General features: G+C 39.6%; 1 protein-coding gene and 1 pseudogene across 1 annotated transcript; one reads left to right on the top strand and one right to left on the bottom strand.

The window, feature by feature from the left end:
* The first annotated feature begins 2,606 nt into the window (after window positions 1-2,606).
* LOC143379064 (ornithine decarboxylase pseudogene) lies at window positions 2,607-4,443 on the top strand (annotated as a pseudogene).
* Window positions 4,444-6,834: 2,391 nt separating this feature from the next.
* Window positions 6,835-11,930, bottom strand: LOC143412108 (alpha-1,3-mannosyl-glycoprotein 4-beta-N-acetylglucosaminyltransferase C-like). The gene is made up of 5 exons (XM_076872925.1): window positions 11,862-11,930; window positions 10,232-10,388; window positions 8,600-9,475; window positions 8,442-8,503; window positions 6,835-6,843 (listed from the first exon to the last, which is right to left on the bottom strand). The coding sequence occupies exons 1-5, from the start codon at window positions 11,928-11,930 to the stop codon at window positions 6,835-6,837; spliced, it is 1,173 nt and encodes a 390-aa protein (XP_076729040.1).
* Window positions 11,931-25,511: the final 13,581 nt, after the last annotated feature.

Raw genomic sequence — 25,511 nt, 5'->3', positions numbered from 1 at the left:
TTCTAGAGTGAGACATCTAAAGCCTTTACTTCTCTTCCCCTCAAACTCTATTCCCTCCAGAGTGTCCACTAGTCCCTCTGTTCATCCTTAATTCTTAGGTTTGATACAGATTTTGATTAGGTTCATGATGAGCCAGGAGTTCTGTGAGGTGGTAGACGTGGTAGTTGTAGACTGTACTAATTAATTATCTTCTTTTTGATCTCTGTACAATCCTAGATGAAATCAGAACATAACTAGCTCCAAAAAAATAGTGGGTCATTTTGTCCTCTCCAAACCCGAACCTTAAGTCAGCCTCTTGTTTTTCAATTGTGATATTCCCTATTGTCCCATGGTGTTTCCTGTCCTTTCCGTATTTGTCTGTCCTTTCTATATTTCTCTAGGGTTTGCTTTTCAGGGACTCTGGAATAATTTCAAGTTCTTTAAGGGTACCCTTCCCTTCAATGACCTGAAGTCTAGACCCTTTTTGGTTATGTATTCAACATTCCTGATCTTTTTTCATGTCATTTTTTTTTTCTGTCCTTCTAGATGACTCACTGAACAAAACATAGCATGGACACTTACTAAGGATCTAAGGTAGTGTGTGAATGGGATTGAGTCAGTGGTCCAGGAGACAATCCCTCTTTCTAACGGAGTCTTCCAGTTCTCCAGAACTTCTGGAGAGATAATAAATAAAGAGATTAAAATGTTGGTGGCTTTCTTTTTTGTTTCAAACACAATACGTAAGCGTCCTCACCTTGGCTGGAGTTGCAGTTCCATCTGAGACTTCCTTGGATACACTAGAACTGAGATCCACACCACTTGAGTGTTTAGAGCTTTCCCCAAAGATAGGAGAAAATGAAATACTGTGGGGGCTGGGATGGGCCCAGAATATGCACAATCTGAGGCAAGACAAAGTTGGCCACCACTTTCAGATGACAACCCCTGGCAACCATTATTCTCTCTGAATGGGGTCTGTTCATCAACCCCGCCTGGCATCAAGCACCACCCCTTGGTAAGGGGAGATGGTGAGGAAGGCCTTGATATGAGCTTCCTGGGTTCTAGTCCAGGGATGTGGACTGTATCTCAGTCATATATTTCTCCAAAATATAACTAGTTTTTTTTTTGCATTTTCCCCTAATTGTAAATATGATACATGTTCAATGTAAACTACTAAATCAATTACAAATAAAGAAAAAAGTAAAAATGACCCCAAATCCCAATGGTCAGAGATCTCTCGTTAATATCTGGTTGAATATCTTGGATCACAGTGAGAAAAGTGGATTGAAATCTGACTTTATGGTAACAGAGATGAAGTCACTGAGGAACTCTCTAAGCATCATTTGAGCGATTACCAAGTGTGGCTACTCTCAGAATGTTCAGAGAAGGGGTAAGTCTCCACAAATTGACCACTTTTACCCTTTTAAGGAAATTTCCAATTCCCTTGTATTCCAGACAGGCTGTCATTTCCTCCTAAAATTCTCCATTGTGTCTCTTTATCTTGTCATCTTCTATGTCATCCTTCATAATTAATGTTCTATTTGTTTTTCTCACCCCTGACTCTCCTCCCACCATTCCTGCTCTGGATAATATATACTTTGTTGCTACCTGAGAAAAAAATGGCAATATAACATTACTTTTATAAGTCTGGGATTGCAGTGTCCACTTTGAACTCTACCACCACCAAAAACAAACAAAAAAACACAAACCTAAATCTGCAATAAAAATCAACTTTGAATTGGGGACAATATTGCTTTGGTAACATCATTTGCTCAGAATATTAGGGTACTTTCTCTCCTTTCCCTCTTCCTCTTCATTGTTTTCTCCTCCCTTCTTCATCTTCCCCTTTTTGATCCTTTTTATTCCCTTCATACACTTATACTTCTTCTCCCTGTAACTGAAGACCATGCCTAAAAAGAATGATGTAGAGAGGGATGAGCACAGACTTGGCCCCAGGAAGCTGCCTTGGGGGACTTGGTGCTCAGGCACAAGACTACTCAGTGAGCAGGGTGGCTTTGGTCTGGGGGCCAAGGATCATGGTGCCAGTTCCTAGGGGAGTACTGCAGAGGCCTCCTCTTCTATGGTGATGGTTACCTCTGTATTTCTCACCTTTTCCGCCTCTATTGCAGAATTCAATGCAGTGGCAAGCTATTTAGAAGACAGCATGGATGAAGAGTTCCAGGTATTAGAACTCCTATTGATAAGTACCATCAGGAATTCAGAGACACGGAATAAAATTACCTACACTACCAAAAAAAATTTTCAATTATTTTTGTAGTTGTATATGGACAAAATGCCTTTATTTTATTTATTTTTATGTGGTGCTGAGGATTGAACCCAGTGCCTCATGCATGCTAGGCAAGTGCTCAGCCACTGAGCTACAGACCCAGCCTCACTACCAAAAATTTTTATTGGAATATATTTCTTTGGTAAAAAGTGTGTGGAGGAACAGCTGCTGGAGGTTTCCTGTGTTTAAAATGGTGGTTTTCGGTCAGTCCCTGCAGCCGCCGCGGCCGGCCGCCCTCAGCCAGCAGCTCGGCGCCACCTCCGGCCGGCGTCTCGGGCGGCGGCATCTCCATGGGACCGGCCCGCGGCGTCCGGGCGCTCTGAGAATATTTCCATGCTGGACCGAGGACACGGGGTTTGGAATTCCTGGAGAATTACCTTTGAGAGAAGCTGGAAATAATTTCTTTAAATTTCATCTCTTAGTTTCCATCTTGTTGCATTTCTGAGGCATATCCAGGAGCCATGAACAACTTTAGTAATGAAGAGTTTGACTGCCACTTCCTTGATAAAGGCTTTACTGCCAAGGACATTTTGGACCAAAAAATTAATGAAGTGTCTTCTTCTGACGATAAGGATGCTTTTTATGTCGCAGACCTTGGAGACATTCTAAAGAAACATCTAAGATGGTTAAAAGCTCTTCCTCGTGTTACCCCCTTTTATGCAGTCAAGTGCAATGATAGCAGAGCCATAGTGAAGACCTTAGCTGCCATTGGGACAGGATTTGACTGTGCTAGCAAGACTGAAATACAGTTGGTGCAGAGTCTCGGAGTGCCTCCGTAGAGGATTATCTATGCAAATCCTTGTAAACAGGTGTCTCAAATTAAATATGCTGCCAGTATTGGAGTCCAAATGATGACTTTGACAGTGAAGTTGAGTTGATGAAGGTTGCCAGAGCACATCCAAAGGCAAAGTTGGTTTTGTGGATTGCTACTGATGATTCCAAAGCAGTCTGTCGTCTCAGTGTTAAATTCGGTGCCACACTCAAAACCAGCAGACTTCTTTTGGAACGAGCTAAAGAATTAAATATTGATGTCATTGGTGTCAGCTTTCACGTGGGGAGTGGCTGCACTGATCCTGAGACCTTCGTGCAGGCCATCTCTGACGCCCGATGTGTCTTTGACATGGGAGCTGAGGCTGGCTTCAGCATGTGTCTGCTGGGTATTGGTGGTGGCTTCCCTGGATCTGAGGATGTGAAGCTTAAGTTTGAGGAGATCACCAGTGTGATCAATCCAGCACTGGACAAATACTTTCCATCAGACTCTGGAGTGAGAATCATAGCTGAACCAGGAAGATATTATGTTGCTTCAGCTTTCACGCTTGCAGTTAATATCATTGCCAAAAAACTCGTATTAAAGGAACAGACAGGCTCTGATGATGAAGATGAGGCAAGTGAACAGACCTTTATGTATTATGTGAATGACGGAGTATATGGATCATTTAATTGCATCCTTTATGATCATGCACATGTAAAGCCCCTGCTGCAGAAGAGACCTAAACCAGATGAGAAGTATTATTCATCCAGCATATGGGGACCGACCTGTGATGGCCTTGATCAGATTGTCGAGCGCTATGACCTTCCCGAAATGCATGTGGGTGATTGGATGCTTTTTGAAAACATGGGTGCATACACTGTTGCTGCTGCTTCTACTTTCAATGGATTCCAGAGGCCAACTATCTATTATGTGATGTCAGGACCAACATGGCAGTGCATGCAGCAAATCCAGAACCATGGCTTCCCACCTGAAGTGGAGGAACAGGACGTTGGCACTCTGCCCGTGTCTTGTGCTCAGGAAAGCAGCATGAAACGTCACCCGGCAGCGTGCACCTCCACTAGTATCAACGTGTAGATGCAGCTCTGTAGCTGTTCACTACAGATTTAGCTTAAGTTAAGGGATCTGGGGGGACCATTTAACTTAATTACTGCTAGTTTTGAAATGTCTTTGTAAGAGTAGGGTTGGCACAGATGCAGCAATACGGACGACTAGAAGATGGGGTCACACTTATCTGTGTTCCTATGGAAACTATTTGAATATTTGTTTTATATGGATTTTTATTCACTTTTCAAACAAGCTACTAAAGAGTGCCCCCTCAGCTGCCCAGCAAGCATTTGTAGCTTGTACAGTGGCAGAATGGGCCAAAAGCTTAATGTTGTGACCTGTTTTGAAAATAAAGTATCTTGAAATAAAAATAAATAAATAAATAAATAAATAAATAAAATGGTGGTTTTCTCACCATTTACAGCTCAACATCATTAGTCATCAGGGAAACGCAAATCAAAACTGAAGTGAGACACTACTTCATATCCATTAGGATGGCTATAATGAAGCAGATGGACAATAACATTTTGGTGGAGATGTGGAGAAATTGGAAAACTTCTACATTTATGGTGGGAATGTAAAATGAAACAGCACCATGGAAAACAATTGAATTGTTCTTCAAAGAGTTAAAGATAGGGTTACTATATGAACCAGCTATTTTACTCCTGGTGTATACCCAATTGAAAGTATATGTCTAGCCACAAATTTGTACATAAATGCTAAAGTAGCATTATCTGAAATGGTCAAAAAAATGGAAACAACTCAAATATCTATCAATTGTTAAGTGGATAAACAAAATTTGGTATTCTATACAGTAGAATATTATGCAGCAATTCAGGGAATGATGTGTTGAGTTATGTTGCAACACAGATGGACCTTGAAATCATGTTAAGTAAAAAAGTCAGGAACACAAGGCTCTATATTGTGATTCCATTTATATAAAATGTCCTGAACAGGCCATCCATAAAGACAAAAAGTAGATTGATGGTTGAGAGAGGCTTGAGAGAGGGGAAAATGGGAAGTGTTTGCTATTTGCCACAGGGTTTCTTTGGGTGATTAGAATGTTCTGGAATTAGATACTGGTGATAGTAGCACAATTTTGCAAATAAACTAAAAGTACTAAATTTTACACTAAAAGGATGATTTTTTGTGATGTGAAAATATCTCATTTAAAAAAATAAGGGAGAGGGTGCTGGGGTTGTAGTTTAGTGGTAGAGTGCTTGCCTAGCACATGTAAGGCACTGGGTTCTATCCTTAGCACCACACAAAAATAGATAAATAAAAGTATTGTGTCCATATACAACTAAAGAAATTTAAAAAAGAAACAAAACAAAACAGAAAACTAAGGGAGAGCCAGGTATGGTGGTGCATGCTTGTAATCTCAGCTACATGTGAGCCTGAGGCAGGAGGAGGACTGAAAGTTTGACTTGGCGATTTAACGAGACCTTGTCTCAAAAAAACAAGCAAAAGAAAGAAAAGAAAAGAAAAGGAAAGAGAGAGAGAGAGAGAGAGAGAGAGAGAGACTGACTGTGGGAAAAAAATAATATCTGATTCTCCTGGAACCACTATTTCTTCTACACAGTGACCCTAGTACTTCTCCTAGAGTAGATATTTGTCCAAGGTGGTTCTATGTCAGTTTACTGTGAGATAAGTCATGTTGAATGTTTCCCTTAAGAAGTTCCTTTTTCCAGGGCTGGAGATTTGGCTCAAGTGGTAGCGCGCTCGCCTGGCATGCGTGCGGACCGGGTTCGATCCTCAGCACCACATACAGACAAAGATGTTGTGTCCGCCGAAAACTAAAAAATAAATATTAAAAAATTCTCTCTCTCTCTCTTTTAAAAAAAAGCTCCTTTCCCCACATAAATGTTGGTATATCAGCATTATAAATAAAATAACATTATAAACCATCTCTGTTCCAAATATCACAGACAGGATAACATGAATTTAATAGCTTTACATTGCTGAGATAAACAACTTAAAAAAAGGATGACAACATTCCTTCAGTGGAGGTTGACTAGTCCTGGGGTTAGGAAGAAGGGTTGGAGGAGCATCTTCTACAAGTTAGTCCTCAATTGTCCTGCTTTGCTCCTCATAGGCACAGGATTTATGCACTGTCCTGCTTTTACCTTTGAAGACCCCAGAGTTCTAAGTTGTTTCAGATGTAGGGACAGGTTATCTGTCCCAAAGCAGAGCAGGCAAGAAGCAGGAGCTCAATTCCAACAGCTCCCATTTTTTCCCTCTCAGCCTGGCTGACTGCTATCCAGAAAAAGCCATCTGTCTAGTTCAAAAGAGCTCACCACCATGCCTTCTGGGATTTCTCATTATTTTCTCTGTGTCCTGGTGCTCCCCCCAGGAGTTGATCTTGGGAAAGAAAGGTCAGCATCTTTGAAGGGAATATTGGGTATAGTTTTGTTTCTATGCTTTAGCTATGACATGACCCAAAATATATGGGACAGCTTCCTATGTCCTATGTCCTGTGGCCTAGGAGAGTTTATATAAGTGAGACAGATGGCCAACAGGTATCTATTTATTCCTACCTTGAGCTTGGCTTTGTTCTGGCTGATGGGGAAAAAGAGTAAATCAATACAAGGAATTTGCCTTGGAGACAAACAATAGGTAAACAATAAAAGTAATGTGACAGCTTGATCAGAAGAATGCTTAGCTAGGGTGAAGGGGAGGGTTTTACAGATGGGATATTGGAGATATGGGGAGAAGATATATGGAAAGAGACTTTCAGGCAGAGATATCTGAAAGTTCAGTAGTCCTGAGGAAGGAATAAGTTTGGTGTACTTACAGGCAGTATCTCACAATGGTCTGCAGGTAAAGACTTGGTCCCCAGGTTACAGTATTGGGAGGTACCATGGACCTTTAAGAGTGGGGCCGAAGGGTAAGTCCTTAGGTCATTGGGGGTCTGTCTCAAAAGGTACTATGGGGTCCCAGTCTCTTTCTCTCCTCTCTTTCTTTGTTTTCTGGTTTGAGGTATGAGCACTCATTCCAACATGCACTCCTGCCATGATGTGCTACATTTAGCAGAGGCCCAAACTAATGAAGCCACCCAATTTTGGACCTGAAACTCCAGGAACCTGACAAAATAAACCTCTTTCTTTATAAGTAGACTGCATCAGGTATTTAATTACAGTCATGCATTTTTACAGGTGGGTCTTAAAATTAAAATGTTAACTATAAAGGAAACAACAAATTATTTATTTGGAATTTTATTGAGATCGCATTGAACTTATACATATTTATTACTATATATGATTATACACAAAGAAAATCCTAAAAAAAACCTTAAACTACTAATAGTTTTGAATACTAAGTGTTTGCCTTTGCTATTAGTGTCTTGCTAGCATTAACAATGTCTTATTCATCTTAGAATCTTTATTGCCTTGAATAGGTCAAACAGAAAGAATTCACAAAATTAATACCTCTGAATGAATATATGAAGAAATGAATGAAGGAATGGTCTCAGTTCCTAAACAATAAATGCAAAATAGGTAGTTTCATTCCCAAAGCTAATGAATTGTGTACTTTTGTCAAGAAAGTACGCAGAGTGCCGAGTGTAATGCACTGAGGCTGAGGCAGGAGGATCATGAGTTCAAAGCCAGCCTCAGCAACTTAGTGAGACCTTGTCACAAAATAAAAAAAAAAAGGGCTGAGGAGGGCTGGGGATGTGCTCAGTGGTTAAGTATCCCTTACCCACCCAGTTACGTGCCCCCCCCAGAAAAGAAAGTATATCTACCAGTTCAGTAATTTGTGTTTTTTTGGCATATGAAAAGCACCAATAAATATTATGTGCCTTTGTCCTAGAGGAATGTAGACGTGAAAATATACAAAGATTAGCATCTGCTTCTAAGGACTTCATGGGCAGCCAAAAGCTCATTCTTGGACTCACAGTAAGGCCCAATGTTTGACATTTTGGAGGACTGGATCTTGCATGAAGTCAGATTTCAGTTCTATATGTTCATGTTACATCAGGCCATTGCCAATACTCAAAGTAGTACTTATCTCAGGGTGAAATTTTAGAATAAGAGATCTGTGTGGAATCAAAATTGGGCAAACTGTTGGTGAATACGTCCATCTCTCTGGCTCTTTGGGGCCAGGAAGAACCAGTCTTCTTTCTGCCTCTTATAGATCTGTGTCATCTATATTAAGTAGCCTGAAATAACTATGAATGTGATATTCCTGATGAATTTAAAACCTTTAATTCCTTGACATAGATCCATTCCCAAACCTGATCCTTTCAGAATCCACACTGGCCATTTTATTTCTACTTTGTCAGACATGAATCCAGATATGAATCCCTACAATACATAAATTAGATTGCTGGGGGGCTGTCACTAGCAGTCGCACACATCTTACTTTCTCCACAAAGTCTTTGTCATGATATACCTCCTGATTGAGCTGGCCTTTCACCAATGGTCCTAGCAGGACATAGCGGTTACAGATATGTCCTTTCCCTATAGGAAGGTAACCCAATTCTACCTGCCCATGTTCCAAGCGACATATCCCCCATATACCAATCCCTGTAATGACTTCTATCTGGATCACCTTGTAAGACTGTTTAAAAACCACAGTAAAGGTCTGGCCTGTGAAGACATGTTGAGTCTTGAAGTACTTGAGGTCCAGAGAGTAGGCATATTCTGGGAGAAAAAAGTCTCGGAAGAACATGTCAGTGTAGATACGGGCAGGAGGATTGTTGGGCTTACCAAGCTTCTTTTTCTCTTCTTTCTCTTTGTAACAAGTATCCTCAGAAATAAAACCATTGTCCCAAGAGTGGAAGAGTTTGGGAGTAAGGCTAATTGGAGCTGTCTGGCCCAAGAGGAAACCAAAATTTGACAGAAGCAAGTGAGTGGGAGTATCCTTGAGGAAGAGGAGGAAGAAAGAGGCCAGGTGGGAGAGGTCACTGGAGTGGAAAACTTTTCCAGAGAATGTCAGGCTGGAGAATTCCAGGACCACCCAAGGGTATTCTTTCCAGGCTGATAATGCCCGAGAGATGGAAGAAACAAAATTAGGGGTGCAAAAAATGTTATCATCCATCAACAGGAAGTAATCAGAGAGGTTGCTTGCAAAGTTCATGAGGAGGGCATAATCCACTTTCTGCCTGAAATAAAGTTCTTCACAGGGTGAGGATTGGTTTATGTTCCTCAATGAGGAGTCATCCAGAAGCCCGTGGACCACAAGCAGCTTCTTGGCCTTAATGTGTAGTGCAAAGAGGCCTGAAATATTGGCCACTGTTTGGCTGAGCCACTCAGGGTCAGGGTCTGACAAGTGCACCAGCACCATCATAGACTTCAGCTCAGCTTCTGAGGAAACTTGGAACAGGGACTGCAGGGTGTCCAAGAGGTAGCTCCCTTGGGGGCGTTGCATTGAGGAAATGCCCACTGTCAGCAACTCTGGGAGAGACAGGGAGACCTTTAGCACTTCAGGATGGTGGAGAGTTCCTAGGACTCTCCTAAGACCTTCCCCTTCATGCCAATCCCTGCAACAATTTCACATTTTTTTTTTCCCCCTGGGAGTGTATGGTCCAGGTGAGAGTTACTAAGGGATCAGAAATTGTGAAGTGGTTTCTTTTGTCCAGTACTTTGAAAGGATGTTGGGGAATCTTTGTGAAGGACAAGGCTATTTCTGATGCAGGAGGTCACCATGTAGCAAAGACAAATATGCTTAGCAAGGCCTTGACCTTCAGAATGGTCTCAGTCATCGTGGGTCACTCAGACCTAGATTAGAAAATCTCCATGGACCCCTGCAAGCCCCAGGGTCTGGCAGTGCAATGTATTGGGACACAGAGCCCACACGCCCCCTTTTCCCTCTACCTGGATCTCTCTCCCAGGGCTCCCCTGGGCTCCTCTCTCATCCTGGCTTCCCTCCCTGGGGGCCTGCCTTGACTGAGCTTCACATGGGGTGGCTCCATCACAGGGTCACTATGGTCTTCTCATCCTGTGGGGCATTCAAGAGGTAAACAGGAGAGAGGAAAATGCACCCAGGATTGCGACCTGCTTGGAATTCCCTAGCCTGGCCCTGGCTCACAGTGCCCTCCTGTGCTTGCCAGCCACCAGCTCACTCCGCTTTGCCATCCTCCCCTTTTCTAGTTAAAATACCTTGTCTGACCTTCGCCCAGTCTGCCTGCTCCCTGCAGCCCCCATACTCACTCTTTTCCTGGGGAAGGGCTCCAGCCAGGAGTGTGTAGTTGGCATGCTGGAGTAGAGGGGAGTTTTTCTGCATCTCCCTGAAGACTTCCAGGTGGTTACTGATTTCAGAGTTGATTTGTTCCTGAACTGTCTGCTGAAGGATTTCTGTCTTTTCCATCTGAGGACAAGATAGATATGTATCAGCCATGAGGTTTATCCCCAGCCCCTCTGGAGACAACTGAGGGGCACATCCCCCTTGAGGGCAGGCTGAATGAGCCCCAGGACCCAGTCACCAGGGAGAATGAATGTCAGGGCTCAGCTCCCCTCTCTCTCCACCTGGTCACACCTCAAGGTGCTTCCCAGCAGAAGCCATGGCCCTGAGTGGGGCATGTGTGGCCAGATTTGTGTGGAATGTGTCTGGGAAGATCCTAGGCCCATGCAGAGTAAAGACTTGCCTCTGGCCACACCTTGCATCTCATTTCTTTACCATCAGCAGGCTGGTCAGTGTCATCTGCCTCTCCTGAGGCCTGGGCTGGGTTCTGAGGGAGACGCTGAAGACAAGGCCTGGTCCTGTGCTCAGGGAACTCACAGCCACAGGTCAGTCTGAAGTTTTTTCTCTTGCTCAGCCTAACCACACCCAGTTCTGCACCCCTTCCCCAGGCCACCCTGTGCTTCTGTCTGGCTGGTCTGAGGCAGTCAAGAAAAAATGTGGATTCCAAAGTCTCAGTGCGCCCCATGTATGATTTGGTCTTCTCACTTGCAAATGTTTACAGTGGAGAAGTTACTTCAAGTCCTTCCATGTGAGAAATGGGATGAATTACATGTCCCCTGTCAGGTCCTGGTGAGGATGGTGGCAGCAGCCCTGTGGTTGTCATTGCCTGAGGTCCAGCCTATAAGCACAGTCCTCTAGAGGTATCTGTGCACCACCCTCTTCACCCCTAGAATGCCTCCTCCTCTCCATATCCCTATTCAGGTCCTATCCATATCTCAATGACCAGTGGAAAATGGATATTTTTAAATTATGAATTGAAAAAAAGTGTGATTCAAGCTGACATGTTTCATATTTAGTGATTTTCAATGGTGTAGAAAACCCTTATGGAATTTCTGAAGGGAAGCTCTTGAAATCCTGGAGTTTCAGACAACTCCCATCCTTATCCCTCTCCTAAGGTATCTCTTTGGTAACAAATTAGCCATCGAATCTCTCCACTTCTCTGTATCTAATCTTACTTTATTTTCTCCTGGAAATTTCTCCATTTTTTTTTTGTCTGTTCTTTTGTACTGTCATTACTGAGTTATAACAAATTACTTTTTCTCCTGCTTCTTTTTTTTTTTTTTTCAGAGTAGAGATTAGAAGTTTATTAAAGGACAGTAGAAAAGACTTCTGGAGGAAGAAGGGGACCCAAGAGGTGGAATCCTCTCCTGCTTCTTGATGGGCAGTTGACAGAAAATAAATTCCCTTTTATTTAGGAAAGTTCAATTAAAAAATTTAAGTTCAATTGAAAAATTTACTCTAAAAATTCACCTCTCTTTTCTGAGAGAATTTGTAGAGATTTTAGAGTGTTCCACATAGACGGAGAGCTCAGTATTGACTATATTTATTTTCTCATTTAATACTTGAAAATTGGCTCTATTATCAGGTTCTGGTACTCACCCCAAAATGCTTATATTCACCCTGGTAGATTTTCTCATAGAGCAAGATATTCACGAGGGCCAGCAACATGATTACTATGATCCATTTCCAGTACATGTTAGTGTTGGATGTAGCTCTGAAGAGAAATATGCAGAGAAATATGCATCTTAATTACCTTCTCCTCAGAGAAGCTCAAGAATGCTCTTTCTCCTTCCACTTCTATTTCTGTGTGTGTTTGTGTGTGTTGTGCTAGAAATTGAACCCCAGGAGGCACGTGCTTCACCACTGAGCTACATTCCCAACCCTTTTCATTTTTATTTTGAATTTTGAGGCAGGGTCTAAGTTGCTGAGGTTTGCCTAGAATTTGTGATCCTATTTCCTTTGAGTAGCTGGGATTATAGGTGTGTGCCACTACACCCTGCTTCCATTTCTATTTCAAGAAATCACTGTCTTATTCTTTCCTGAGCTTCCCCCCTATACTGACACCCCTCACCCCAACTTTTTGCCATCTTAAAATGAGAAAGACCAAGCAGGGGCCTTGATTTTATTCACTTTCTACATTCTGTACCTTCTGCATGGATGATCAGATATACCATTTTTTTAGTGTCTATGACAGGGAGTTAACTAAAGCTGTATTCATTCATCCAGTTACGCTGAGGATACTCCTTAGGAAAGGTGAGGAAAAAAAAGATAGGGCATGCTGTAGAAGAGAAAACCTTTTTGGAGCTGGTATCCAACCAGAAAGGCTGTCGTACCAAACAAAGGAAACCAAAGAAGAAGGAAAAGTGCTGAGATGTTCTGTAGTATTCCCAAATCTTCCACTCAAACTAGAGCTGCCTTTGGGGTTTTCTAGATTCTCCTTATCTCTCATCCATCATGCTGCCTGATTTCTCAAGCCTCAACTCAATATCTCCTTCCAAGCTCAAGTTTGGTTGGGATGGTAGGATGTTTATAGTCAAGTAAATATAGTAGAATACAAGTCCTTCATGGCAAGAACCATATTCTCCCAGAGTGACTGAGGTAGGAAGAAAATGGAAAATAACCAGAAGTTTCTAGCCATATGAGAACCCTTACCATCACAGGAGCAGTAAGTCCTTTGGAGTGGTGGTGTCTATCTGATGACTCTCAGATCACACATACTCAAAAGGAATTAGAAGTTCCTCAGAGAGCAGGGATTTCTCTGAAACTGAAAAAGAAAATAGGTAAGGTTGAGGCCACCCAATGGCTGCAATAAGATAGCCAAACATGATCATCCTCCCCAAGAGACACCCCTGGCAACCATTGTTCTCTCTGAATGGGGAACAGGCAGCTCCCAATCCCAATCATCACAGTAAGACCTGTTTGCAAGTGCAGGTTACCTTTGGGTGGTGACAAATTGTTGAAACCAGTTTTCTAGTAGTGGCAGAGACAGGAAGTCTCTTCAAAGATTCCATTTGCTCCCCTACATTTCCTGGCCCTCTTGCAGTTACCAAAATAGAAATCCTGTATTCAACTTTTAAATTCTGAACAATAAATATGATAATTATAGATAAACTTTACTTGATGATGGTATTGTTTTGTTAAGAGCTCATGTTTAAAAGTGCAGCCTTATGCCAATAGGTCATGGCTTATCTGAGACTAAGAAATAAGCTTCCTCTTCCTCTCTCTTTTCTTCTTTTACTTTCCTGCTTCTTCATCCATCCTTTTCTGTGGAGAATGGTGACTTGGATCATGGTCTTTGATTGCCTGTGGGCTGTGGCTGTGCTGCTCTGGGACCCTTCGTGCAAAGGTGCAGGACAAGATTTGCCCAGTTGCTATGGTGATGCTCAGCCTGAGGAAGGCATGGAATTGTATCAGTCTTGACTTTGAGTTCAGACACAGTGGCCAGGGATAGAGAATTACGAGGGCAACTAGATAATTATAATTGCTTGCAAGAGTTTCGACCTTCAAGCCTGCCTGCTTTGAAGAAACTTTTCCACAGAAAGCCTTTTGATGATAAAACCTATATAATACATGTGCTGAGCTAGCTCTGGGTCATTGTTCCTCCATCAGAGGACCATGTCACACCTGGTCCCAGCTTTCTCTCTGTAAGTGTTTGTCCTTAATCCCCTAGCACCCCTTGCTGGTTTCTAAGGTTCAGCTGTGCAGATGGGGACACTTTTCCTTCTCAGTTAAAAACAAAACAAAACATTTCCTTATCCTCTTCCTTCTTTTAACCAAAACATTTTTTTTGGGGGGGTAGGGGTGGGTACCGAGGATTGAACTCAGGGGTGCTTGGCCACTGAGCCACATCCCAGCCCTATTTTGTATTTTATTTAGAGACAGGGTCTCACTGAGTTGCTAAGCACCTCGCCATTGCTGAGACTGGCTTTGAACTTGTGATCCTCCTGCCTCAGCCTCCCGAGCTGCTGGGATTACAGGTATGTGACACTGCGCCTAGCCCAAAATACTTTAAAAAAATTTTTTTTTAGTTGTAGATGTACAAAAGCATATTTTTATAATAAGCATTTAATTTTTTTTTTCATTTATATTTAACAGTGAATTGCATTACAATTCTTATTACATATATAGAGTTCAATTTTTCATATCTCTGGTTGTATACATAGTATACTCACACCAATTTGTGTCTTCATACATGTACTTTGGATAATAAGATCATCACATTCAACCATCATTAATTACCCCATGTCCCCTTCCTTTCCCTCCCACCCCTCTGCCCTATCTAGAGTTCGTCTATTGCTCCCATGCCCCCCTCCCTATCCCACTATGAATCAGCTTCCTTATATCAAAGAAAACATTCGGCATTTGTTTTTTTGGCTAACTTCACTTAGCATTATCTTCTCTAACTCCATCAATTTACCTGCAAATGCCATGATTTTATTCTATTTTATTGCTGAGTAATATTCCATTGTGTATATATGCCACATTTTTTAATCCATTCATCTACTGAAGGGCATCTAAGTTGGTTCCACAATTTAGCTATTGTGAATTGTGCTGCTATAAACATAGATGTGGTTGTGTCCTTGTAGTATGCTCTTTTTAAGTTCTTTTTTTAGAAAGAGAGAGATAATTTATTAATATTTATTTATTTTTTTAGTTCTCGGCGGACACAACATCTTTGTTTGTACGTGGTGCTGAGGATCAAACCCGGGCCGCACGCATGCCAAGCAAGCACGCTACCGCTCTAGCCACATCCTCAGCCCCTGTTTTTAAGTCCTTTGGGTATAAACTGAGGAGTGGGATCGCTGGGTCAAATAAATGGTGGTTCCATTCCCAGTTTTCCAAGGAATCTCCTTACTGCTTTCCAGATTGGCTGAATCAATTTGCAGTCCCACCAGCAATGTATGAGTGTGCCTTTCCCCCTACATCCTTGCCAACACTTATTGTGGTTTGCGAGAGCTGCCATTCAGACTGGAGTGAGATGAAATCTTACAGTTGATTTGCATTTCTCTAATTGTTAGAGATATTGAACATTTTGTCATATATTTGTTGATTGACTGCATATCCCCTTCTGAGAAGTGTCTGTTCAGTTCCTTGGCCCATTTATTGATTAGGTTGTTTTTTTGGAGTTAAGGTTTTTGAGTGCTTTATATATCCTAGAGATTAGTGCTCCAACTGATGTGCTTGTAGTAAAGATTTGCTCCCATTCTGTAGGCTCTATATTCACCCCACTGATTGTTTATTTTGCTGAGAAGAAGCTTTTTAGTTTGAATCCACCTCCTTTATTGATTCGTGATTTTAACTCTTATGCTATAGGAGTCTTATTAAGGAAGTTGGGGCCTAATCTGACATGACTTTTTCTTCCATTAGGCGTAAGGTCTCTGGTTTTATTCCTAGGTCCTTGATCCACTTTGAGTTGAGTTTTGTGCATGGAGATAGATAGAGATTTAATTTCATTTTGTTACATGTAGATTTCTTGTTTTCCCAGCACCACTTGTTGAAGAGGCTATTTTTTTTCTTCAATATGTTTTTGGCACCTTTGACTAATATGAGATAACTGTAATTATGTAGGTTTGTCTCTGTGTCCTCTATTCTGTACCATTGGTCTACAGGTCTATTTTGGTGCCAATACCATGCTATTTTTGTTACTATTGCTGTGTAGTATAGGTTAACTTCTGGAATAGTATGCCACCAGCTTTACTCTTCTTGCTAAGAATTGCTTTGGTTATTCTGGGTCTCTTATTTTTCCAACTGAATTTCATGATTGCTTTTTTCTATTTCTATGAGGAATGTCATTGGGCTTTTTATTGGGATTGCATTGAATCTGTAGAGTGCTTTTGGTAGTATGATCATTTTGACAATATTAATTCTTCCTATCCAAGAACAAGGTAGATCTTTCCATCTTCTAAGGTATTCTTTAATTTCTTTCTTTAGCATTCTGTAGTTTTTTATTGTATAGGTCTTTCTCCTCTTTGTTGATTACCAAGTATTTTGTATTTTTTTTGAAGCTATTTAAATAGGGTGGTTTTCCCAGTTTCTCTTTCTGAGGATTTGTCACTGATATACAGAAATGCCTTTGATTTATGGGTGTTGATTTTATATCCTGCCACATTGCTAAATTCATTTATTAGTTCTAGAAGATTTCTGGTGGAATTTTTTGGGTCTTGAGGCATAGAATCATATCATCAGCAAATAGTGATAATTTGAGTTCTTTTTAAATTTTTTTAATTTTTTGGTTGTAGTTGGACACAACACCTTTATTTCACTTGTTTATTTTTGTATATGGTGCTGAGGATCGAACTTAGGGCCTCGCATGTGCGAGGCGAGTGAATAGACAGCTTTTACAATGTTGAGATATGTTCCTGATATTCCTAGTTTTTCTAGTGTTTTGAATATGATGGGGGTGCTGTATTTTGTCAAATGCTTTCTTTGCATCTATTGAGATGATCATATGATTTTTATCTTTGAGTCTATTGATGTGATGAATTATATTTATTGATTTCCCATTCCTATTACTGTAAAATGAATGAACAAATCAATGAATAAAATGAATAAAAAGCAGCCTACAAATAGAAAAGACCAGCTTTAGGTCAAATAGATTGAAAGTTAATAATAAAGAAGGCCATTATATATTAATACAAATTTCAATGTAGTGGGAAAATGTAATAATTACAAACTTGTAAGCACCCAATGTCAAATCATCAAAATATATAAAGAAAAAAAAATGAAAGAATTGGAGGGAGAAATAAGCAGTTCTACAATTATATTCAGAGACTTAAATAACCCATTTTCTTTTCTTTTTTCTTTTTTCCTTTGTGCTGCTGGGATTGAACCCAGGGCCTTGTGCATGCAAAGCAGGTATTCTACCAACTGAGCTAAATCCCCAGCCCCAATAACCCACATTCAATAATGAATAGAGTAATTGAATCATGAAGAAAGAGAAAATAAGAATAGACTGATAATTAGTAAGGAGATTGAATCAATGATCTAAAAAAATTCCTGACAAAGAAAATCCTTCAGTCTGATGCTTCACTGGTGAATTCCACTGAACATTTGAAAAACTAACAATCCTTTTCAAACTCTTCCAAAAAACGTAAGAGGTAGAAACTCTTCCTAACTCATCATGTAAGGCTGCTAATACCCTGATACCAAAGCCAGCAAGACACCACACGAAAACTACAGACCAATATTCTTTATGAACACTGTTGCATAAACCCTTAATGAAACACTAGCAAGCAGAATTAAGCAGCATCTTAAGAAGTATACATGGGCTGTGTGTGGTGATGAACACCTATAATCCCAGCAGCTTGGGAGGCTGAGGCAGGAGGATCAAGAGTTCAAAGCCAGTCTAAGAAATTTAGTGAAGCCCTAAGCAACTTAGTGAGACCCTGTCTCAAAATAAAGAATAAAAGTGGGCTGGGATGTGACTCAGTTGTTGAGTGTCCCTGAATTCAATCCCTGGCACCAAAAGGAAAAAAAAATGAATTATACATGATGATCAATGGTGATATGCTCCTGGAATGCAAGAATGGCTCTACGTATTAAAAGTGATCAATAATATACCACATTAACAGAATGAAGAGGAGGCGCATGATTATCTCAACTGATGCAGATTGTCAAAAGCTTTGGACAAAATTCAATACTTTTTCATGATAAAAACACTCAAGAAGCTAGGAATAAAAAGAAACTACCTAACATGATAAAAGCCATAGATTAAAAAAAAAAAAAATCTCATAGTGAACATTAGACTCAAGGGAGAAAAATGAAAGGTTTTCCTCTAAGATCAAGAAAAGGAGAAGAATGACCATTTTGGTCATTTCTATTCAACATCATACTAGATGTTCTAACTAGAACAATAAGGCAAGAAAAAGAAATAACAGGAATCCTAATGGGAAAGGAAGAAGAAAAAATGATCTGTTAACAGGTGATATGATCTTTTAAGTAGAAAACCCAAAATGTTTTTTAAAAACCTGTTAGACCTAAAAAATGAATTCATCACATTAGCAGGATACAAAATCAACACAAAAAGTCAGTTGCAAATCTATACACTAACAATTAAAAGCCAGGCATGGTGGCACAAGCCTGTGGTTTCAGTCCCAACATTATGGAGGCTAGGTGTGAGGATCACTTAAGCCCAGGAAATCAAGACCAGCCTGAGAGAGAGAGAGGGAGAGAGGGAGAGAGGGTAAGAGAGAGAGAGAAAGAAGAAGGGGAGAGAATTCTATTTATTATAGCATCAAATAGAATAAAGTATTAGTAATAAGGCAAGGATATGAAATCTTGTATGATAAAACTACAAGTATTTCCAAATAAAATCAAAGAACGCATAATTCATGTTCGCTCATTGTAAAACTTAAAATTGTTAAGATGTCAATTTTGCATAATCTTATGCATTCAATACAATCTCTATTAAAAATCCCTTTTTTTTCCGAATAGAAAAACCCTTCCTAAATTTCATAAGGAATTTCAAGGAACCTTGAACATGCAAACCAATCTTGAAAAGAACAAAGTTGGAAGACTCACACTACCTAATTTCAAAACTTACTATAAAGTTTCAGTAATCAAAACATTGTTGTCTTGTCATAAAGACATATAGACCAACAGAATCTTTAGAGAGCTCAGAAGTAAATGTTCATGGTAATGATTTTCTTTTTTTTTTAATAAATATTTTTTAGTTGTCAGTGGACTTACTTTCTTTCTTTCAGGTGTTGAGATTTTAACCCAGTGCCTCACACATGCTAGGCAAGTGCTCTACCACTGAGCTTCAACCCCAGCCTGGTAATGATTTTCAACAAGGGAGCCAATGCCATTCAATGGGGGAAAGGACAGTCTTTTTCAACAAATGTTGAAAGTAGATATTTACATGCAAAAGAATGAAGCTGGACCCTTGCCTTATATCAAATACAAAATTAAATTAAAATGGACCAAAGACTTAATTTTGAGAGATAAAACTATACATCTCTTGAAACAAACATAGGCAAAATCTTCAAATACTGGATTTGGTAAGATTTCTTAGGTATGACACTAAATGCATTGTCAACAAAAGAAAGAATAAAACAAATTGCATTTCATGAAAATTACAAATTTTGATGCATTAAAAAAAGACATCATCAACAAAGTAAAGGGGCAACCCACAAAACAGGAGAAAATGTTTGCTAGTTATGTACCTGATAAGGGGTTAGTATCCATAATATATAGAGAGCTCCTAAAACTCAATGACAAAAAAAGAATAACCTTAGTGAAAGACTTGAATAGAGATTACTCCTAAGAAGGTATGCAAATAAATAATAGGCACATGAACAGATGCTCAACATGAGTAGGCAGTACAAATCAAACCACAGTGAAATACTACTTCATACCTATTAAGATGGCTACTATCAAAAACAGAAGCTGGGCTCAGTGGTGCATGTCTATAATCCCAGTGGCCACAGATGCAGGAGGTTTGTAAATTCAAAGCCAGCCTCAGAAATTTAGTGAGACCCTAAGCAACTTAGCAAGATCCTGTCTCAAAATAAAGAATAAAAATGGAGCTGGGCATGGTGGCACATGCCTATAATCTCAGGAGCTCAGGAGGCTGAGACAGGAGAATCATGAGTTCAAAGCCAGCCTTAGCAATGGCGATGGGCTAAGCAACTCAGTAAGACCCTGTTTCTAAATAAAATACAAAATAGGGCTGGGGATGTGGCTTAGTGGTTGAGTGCCCCTGAGTTCAATCCCTGGTGCGCAAAAAAAAAAAAAAAAAAAAAAAAAAAAAGAACAGAACAAAAGAAGAAAACAAACAAACAAAAAACACCAGCATCGGAGATGATCACAAGTTTGAGGCCAGGCTTGGTGATTTAGTGAGGCAACTTAGTGAGACCCTGTCTCAAAACAAAAATGAAAGAATTGGGGATGTGGCTTAGTGGTACAGCACCACTGTATTTAATCCCCAGTACCAAAAGAAGGAGAATGAGGAAGAGGAGGAAGAAGGAGGAGAAGGAGAAGAAGAAGACAAGGAAGGAGGAGGAGGAGGAGGAAGGAGGAGGAGAGGAAGGAGGAGGCGGAGGAGGAAGGAGAAGGAGGAGGAGGAAGGAGAAGAAGAAGAGAGGAAAGCAGGATTTCCAAGGCATATTTGTGTGCTCACAAACAAATGGCTACAGATTGATGAATGTGTTATTAGCCATACTCTTTATTTCTCGGGATCCCACTCTTCTTGAAACCATTTCGTTGAGGATCCACTTTCTTAGCTTCCTTCCTAACTCCCTGGCCCTCTCACTGTAAGAAAGCTCTTTGTTCTTTTTCCGTAAGTTGTATTCTCTTAATCCTCTGTGTTTGGGAGGGGCATCTGTCCAAGTAGGTGCTGTTTACTGATTTTGCTTTTGTAAACTGTTATTAATCTTGAGAGGTTTCAGAATCATATTATAATTTACCAGAGGCATGGCCGGAGTTAACCACAAAATGGGATCAGAATTTGTATTATCATGTCTGAAGGGTAGACCAGAGCAAGTCAGAAAATGGACACAATCTTCCTCAGCTGCATAATTCTATGCTTACTGACCCAGTCAACTTTGGGAGCCATTTGGGCATTTATGTTGTCTCCTCCATCTGAGAATATCTGCTTCATTTCTTTGTTCTGGTAACATGGGATCTCTGGGAGTAGAAAACCAAACATATAGAAAATGGAGATACATTTCTATCTATAAACACTCTATTTGCAGCTTATATAGCTAATTGAGATCTCTGGGGATTTTCAAGTTATCCATGCTATAATATGAATCAATTAGGAGGTCATTGGTTTTCCTGGAAAGTAAGTTTCAATGGACAAATAAGTTTTGAAGCCAGAATTTGGATACATAAGAAATGACTAGGGGGCTGGGGATGTGGCGCAAGCCGTAGCGTGCTTGCCTGGCATGCGTGTGGCCCGGGTTCAATCCTCAGCACCACATACAAAACAAAGATGTTGTGTCCGCCAATAACTAAAATAAATAAATAAATAAATATTAAAATTAAAAAAAAAAGAAAAAAAAAAAGAAATGACTAGGTGGTGAAGAAACAAAGACCATGAGTTAAAGCTGTTAGTACTAGTCACAAACAGTAGGTAGAGAAGGTACAGTGTGTGTTACTTGAATATTTCAAAGACATAAAAGAATTGTGTATATTTGGAAATAGAGAAAGGAGCCTCTAAGTAGGAAAAACATACTCAATTCTGTAATTCCTGATGTGTTTCAGTTTTGCAGTCAATTTTTATTAGTTCCCTCAATCTTGATGTTATACTGCCACCATGTGGTATAGACTTTACTCTAGACTAGGAGTTGGCAACCTGATGTAAAGAGCCAGATGGCAAATATTTTAGAGTTTTGAGTATCTTATGGTCTTTGTCACAACAACTCAATTGCCCTTGTAGGATGAAAATAACCGCAGATATCTCTTTAAGGAAGAATTGTTCGTAGCTGTAGCAGAACTCTGATCCGCTGGCTCCTGCTTCTAATTCCCTGGTGTTTTTTTTTTTTTTTTTTTTTTAAAAAAAAAACACAGGAAAGAAATCAGTGGAAGAAGAGGTGGAAATTTATTGAATTAGAATTACTCTAACAAGTCACAATGGAAAACCTCTGGCAAAGATGTGTGTTGACTTGATCAGAGATTCAGAGGAAAAGGATCTCAAAACAAAGAAACAGCTGAAGACCTCTATCAAGATTCTGAGAATCACTCTCAAGAAAACTCCCTGGGGTAGTTAGAGGTTCTAAGTTTCAGTAGAATCCCATATGCATCCACATGAGAATCCAGATGAGACTCTGCAAGCGGCTCACTGACTCACACAGTCCTTCTGAGACAGTGCGAAGATAACTCCCATCACCATCAGGCCAGGCGCCAAGGCTTAAATCACAATTGTAGATGATTAATCAATTTTTGGAAATTGGTTATCAGTTGTTTAAAAAAGAGAAGGAAGTAACCACAGATAAAACATAAATGAATAGGCCTATATGTGTTCTAAGAAAACTTTGTTTACAAAATCAAGTTAGGAGTCAGATTTGACCTGCAGCCCCCTGGTTCTTGACCTAAACCAGTGGTTTCTAACATATGGGCTAAATATTAAAGTTACCTGGGGAGTGGCTTCTAAAAATGTAGGTATCCAGAAACTTTGGGACCAGGTCATTGGTCCCTGATAAAAATTTCACCAGGAAGTCTGTTGTGCAGTTAAGGTTGAGAATTACTGACTTAAATGCATATACTTCTAGTTGTATGTGTGGCTAATATTTGTTGAGTATTATTATATATTAGATACTGAGCCCAGAGCTTTCATCATGTTATATTGTTTAATCCTCAAAACTTAATGAATTGGGTACCATTATCATGCCCATTTTATAGGTAGGGAAACTGAATTTTTGTTAGATTAAGTAATTTGCTCAAGGTCAAATAGCTGCTAACAGGAAGACCAGTGATTCAAACCTAGAGATCTGCCACTGGAGCCTGAGTTTCCTATCAGAAGGCTATTCCTTTTGTTATTATGAAACACACTCAACTGCAATTTAACTATTCTTACCATATGTTATATTTTAAATAAGGCATAGGAAGTTAGTCACAACATTTTCCCCCAGATTTAGTATTATTTTGCTAGTGGCACTGAATTGTTATTTTGAATCAAATTCTTCTCAGATCTCAACCACCTTTGGCACATCATAGATATTCATTTTTAAGTACCCTTTTGGGTTGTTTCTACCTTACAGATTTTCTCCATTTTAACCATTTGATTATATATCTGCTTGAGCTATTAGTATTTTTCAGGCTATTAGTGGCAATCATAAGGTAAAGGCTTAGTATGATTTTCTTCATTTTAGAGGTGATACATTATAGTTGTTTTATATATAGACTTTGAAGACAGTCTTCAGTTTGAATTCTGACCCTGCAATTTACAAGCTAAGCCCTTGTGTTAATGTTGTGTTGCTGTGACCAAAATACCTGACATAAACAACTTAATGGAAGAAAGCTTATTTTTTTTATTTTTTCAGGAAAAGCTTATTTTGACTCACAGTTTCAGAAGATTTCAGACCATGGTTGGCTGACTCCCTTGCTCTGGGCTTGAGGTGAGGCAGAACATCATGGCGGAAGAGCATGGCAGAGGAAAGCTGTCTCAGCTCATGGCAGCCAGGAAGTAGGTGAGAAGGAAGGTCTGCAAAGAAGATCAACCCTTCTAGAACATGCCCCCATTGACTTACTTCCTCCATCTTAGTTCCATCTCCCAGTAGTCTTTCCAATCATCAATGAACTAAACTACTGATTAGTCAGAGCCCTTGTGATCAAATCACTTCCCAAGTGCCCCACCTCTGAACACATGAGACTTTGGGGGTCATCTCAGATCCAAACTGTAACAGTACTCAACAAATATCTGCTCCTCTTCTAACACTTTAATCAATTGAAATGGGCTGTTTTGCCTTTGACTCTTGCATGTAATCTCTTTACGCAGTAGCAGCAAAAAGTATTTGGTTACCCAAAGTGTCTTTAAATAGCCACACTTTTATCACCACCACCACCATCACCCAATAATAATAGCTGATGTTTATTTAGTATGTATTATGTGCTATTTTATATGCTTTTATGGATTTATTAACTTAATTACTTCATTAATCCCATGAAGTAGGAGTTATTTTCTCCAATTTATAGGCAAGGAAAATGGGGCTCAGACAGTTTAACTTTTCCAAGGCCACATAGATAATAAGTGGTAGAGACAGGTTTTTGAACCCAAGCAAGTATGACTTCATAATCTGTGCCATCCTCTCCTTTTAAGATATTGCTTCATAGTGCTAAACTGCCTCCAAGAGGAAATTTCACTGTCATGTATTTCATAAAAAATGTGAGAGAACAATTTTCCAATGTCTCTAAAGCAATGATTGTCAGGCTTTAGGATTTCCCAGGCTACTAAAATTCAACCAAATATAGATTTCTAGCAAAAATATAGATTTGCCAACTTTAAATTTTGACAAGAAAGGACTTTAAAACTCAAACATTCCCTACCATCATTTAATATTAGCACAAAATAAAGGACAATTTAATAGCAAAAAAGGAGGGTGGACATAATATATAAAGATAGCATCCCACTATTATATGTATTCATAAATTATCCTTAAATGCCTTTGTTGAGGAGAAAGTTTAGAATATCAGTCTCCTTTCTAATTCCATTTAAATATAATAGCAACTTTAATAACTTTTACAACTCATCTTTCTAGAAAGAACCTATATCTTTGAGTCTGGAAATTAACAGTGCCATTAATTCAAAGCGTTGCTTTTTAATAAAAGGAGGACAAAAAGTTCTATGGATCTTTTGTTCTAAAGTGGCCACAGGACTGAGTCCAAGAGGTCTTGCTTAAGATCTTTCCAGTCTTCAAATTTTCAAAGATGAAATAGCTTTCAGAACTAGCACTTCTTTCATTCTAGTACCTTAAAAATGGTAACTATCTTGTTGAAAATTGAGAGCACGTTCAGTTAAAACCTTTAAGTTTTTTTTTTTATAGTGACAATATATTAACAGGGTCTATGTCTCTTGCATCTTTGATCCCATAGAGTTTGAATGTGAGTTTTCAACAGACTGCCACATGAGCAGAAATCCATATGCATGAAGGTCTCATGAATTTTTTACTAATAAAGTGAATTGAGAAGGCTCAGTGCTTACCAGCTGCAGTTTGAACTTAACTACAAACATGAATTATGTATACATGGAAAATTATTTGAAACAATTTTCTTTTAAAGTATTATACACTTATTTCATATTATGAATTTAGATAAATTAAAATGTTTCACAATTGTCAAAAATTATGTTCAGCTTCATGTAAAATTCCTAGTTGATTCAAGCCTATTAACATGACCCTTGCTGGTAATCTGTTATATAATGCTAGTAAAATGCACCTGGTTATATAATGTTATATAATGCTAGTAAAATGCCCCTGGTTTGCTCCTAATGAACTTTTGTGTCAGTACAAGCTAATTAAAGGATCCCCTTCTAAGTGTATCAGGGTGGCACTCTCTGGTGGATCCGGCAGATAGGATGTCTGGACCCTGAGTACTGCTTCCCAAGCCAGAGGTTGTCACCCTTTGGGAGCTGCGAGGAAGTTAGAAGGACAAAGGAGAACACTCAGGATTACTCTCAATACAAAGGAAAGAGGATATTCATTCCACGTTGATCCTTCTGAAATTTTACTTGGGGATGGTGACAGATTGAGAAGCTTTTAAGAACCTTTCTTCCTATTTCAAAAAATCAGAAATTTATAGCCTTCATAATGG

The sequence above is a fragment of the Callospermophilus lateralis genome, chromosome 13 (genome assembly GCF_048772815.1).
Source record: "Callospermophilus lateralis isolate mCalLat2 chromosome 13, mCalLat2.hap1, whole genome shotgun sequence".
Taxonomy (NCBI): Eukaryota; Metazoa; Chordata; class Mammalia; order Rodentia; family Sciuridae; genus Callospermophilus; species Callospermophilus lateralis.
This window is presented reverse-complemented; position numbering and strand designations above follow the sequence as displayed.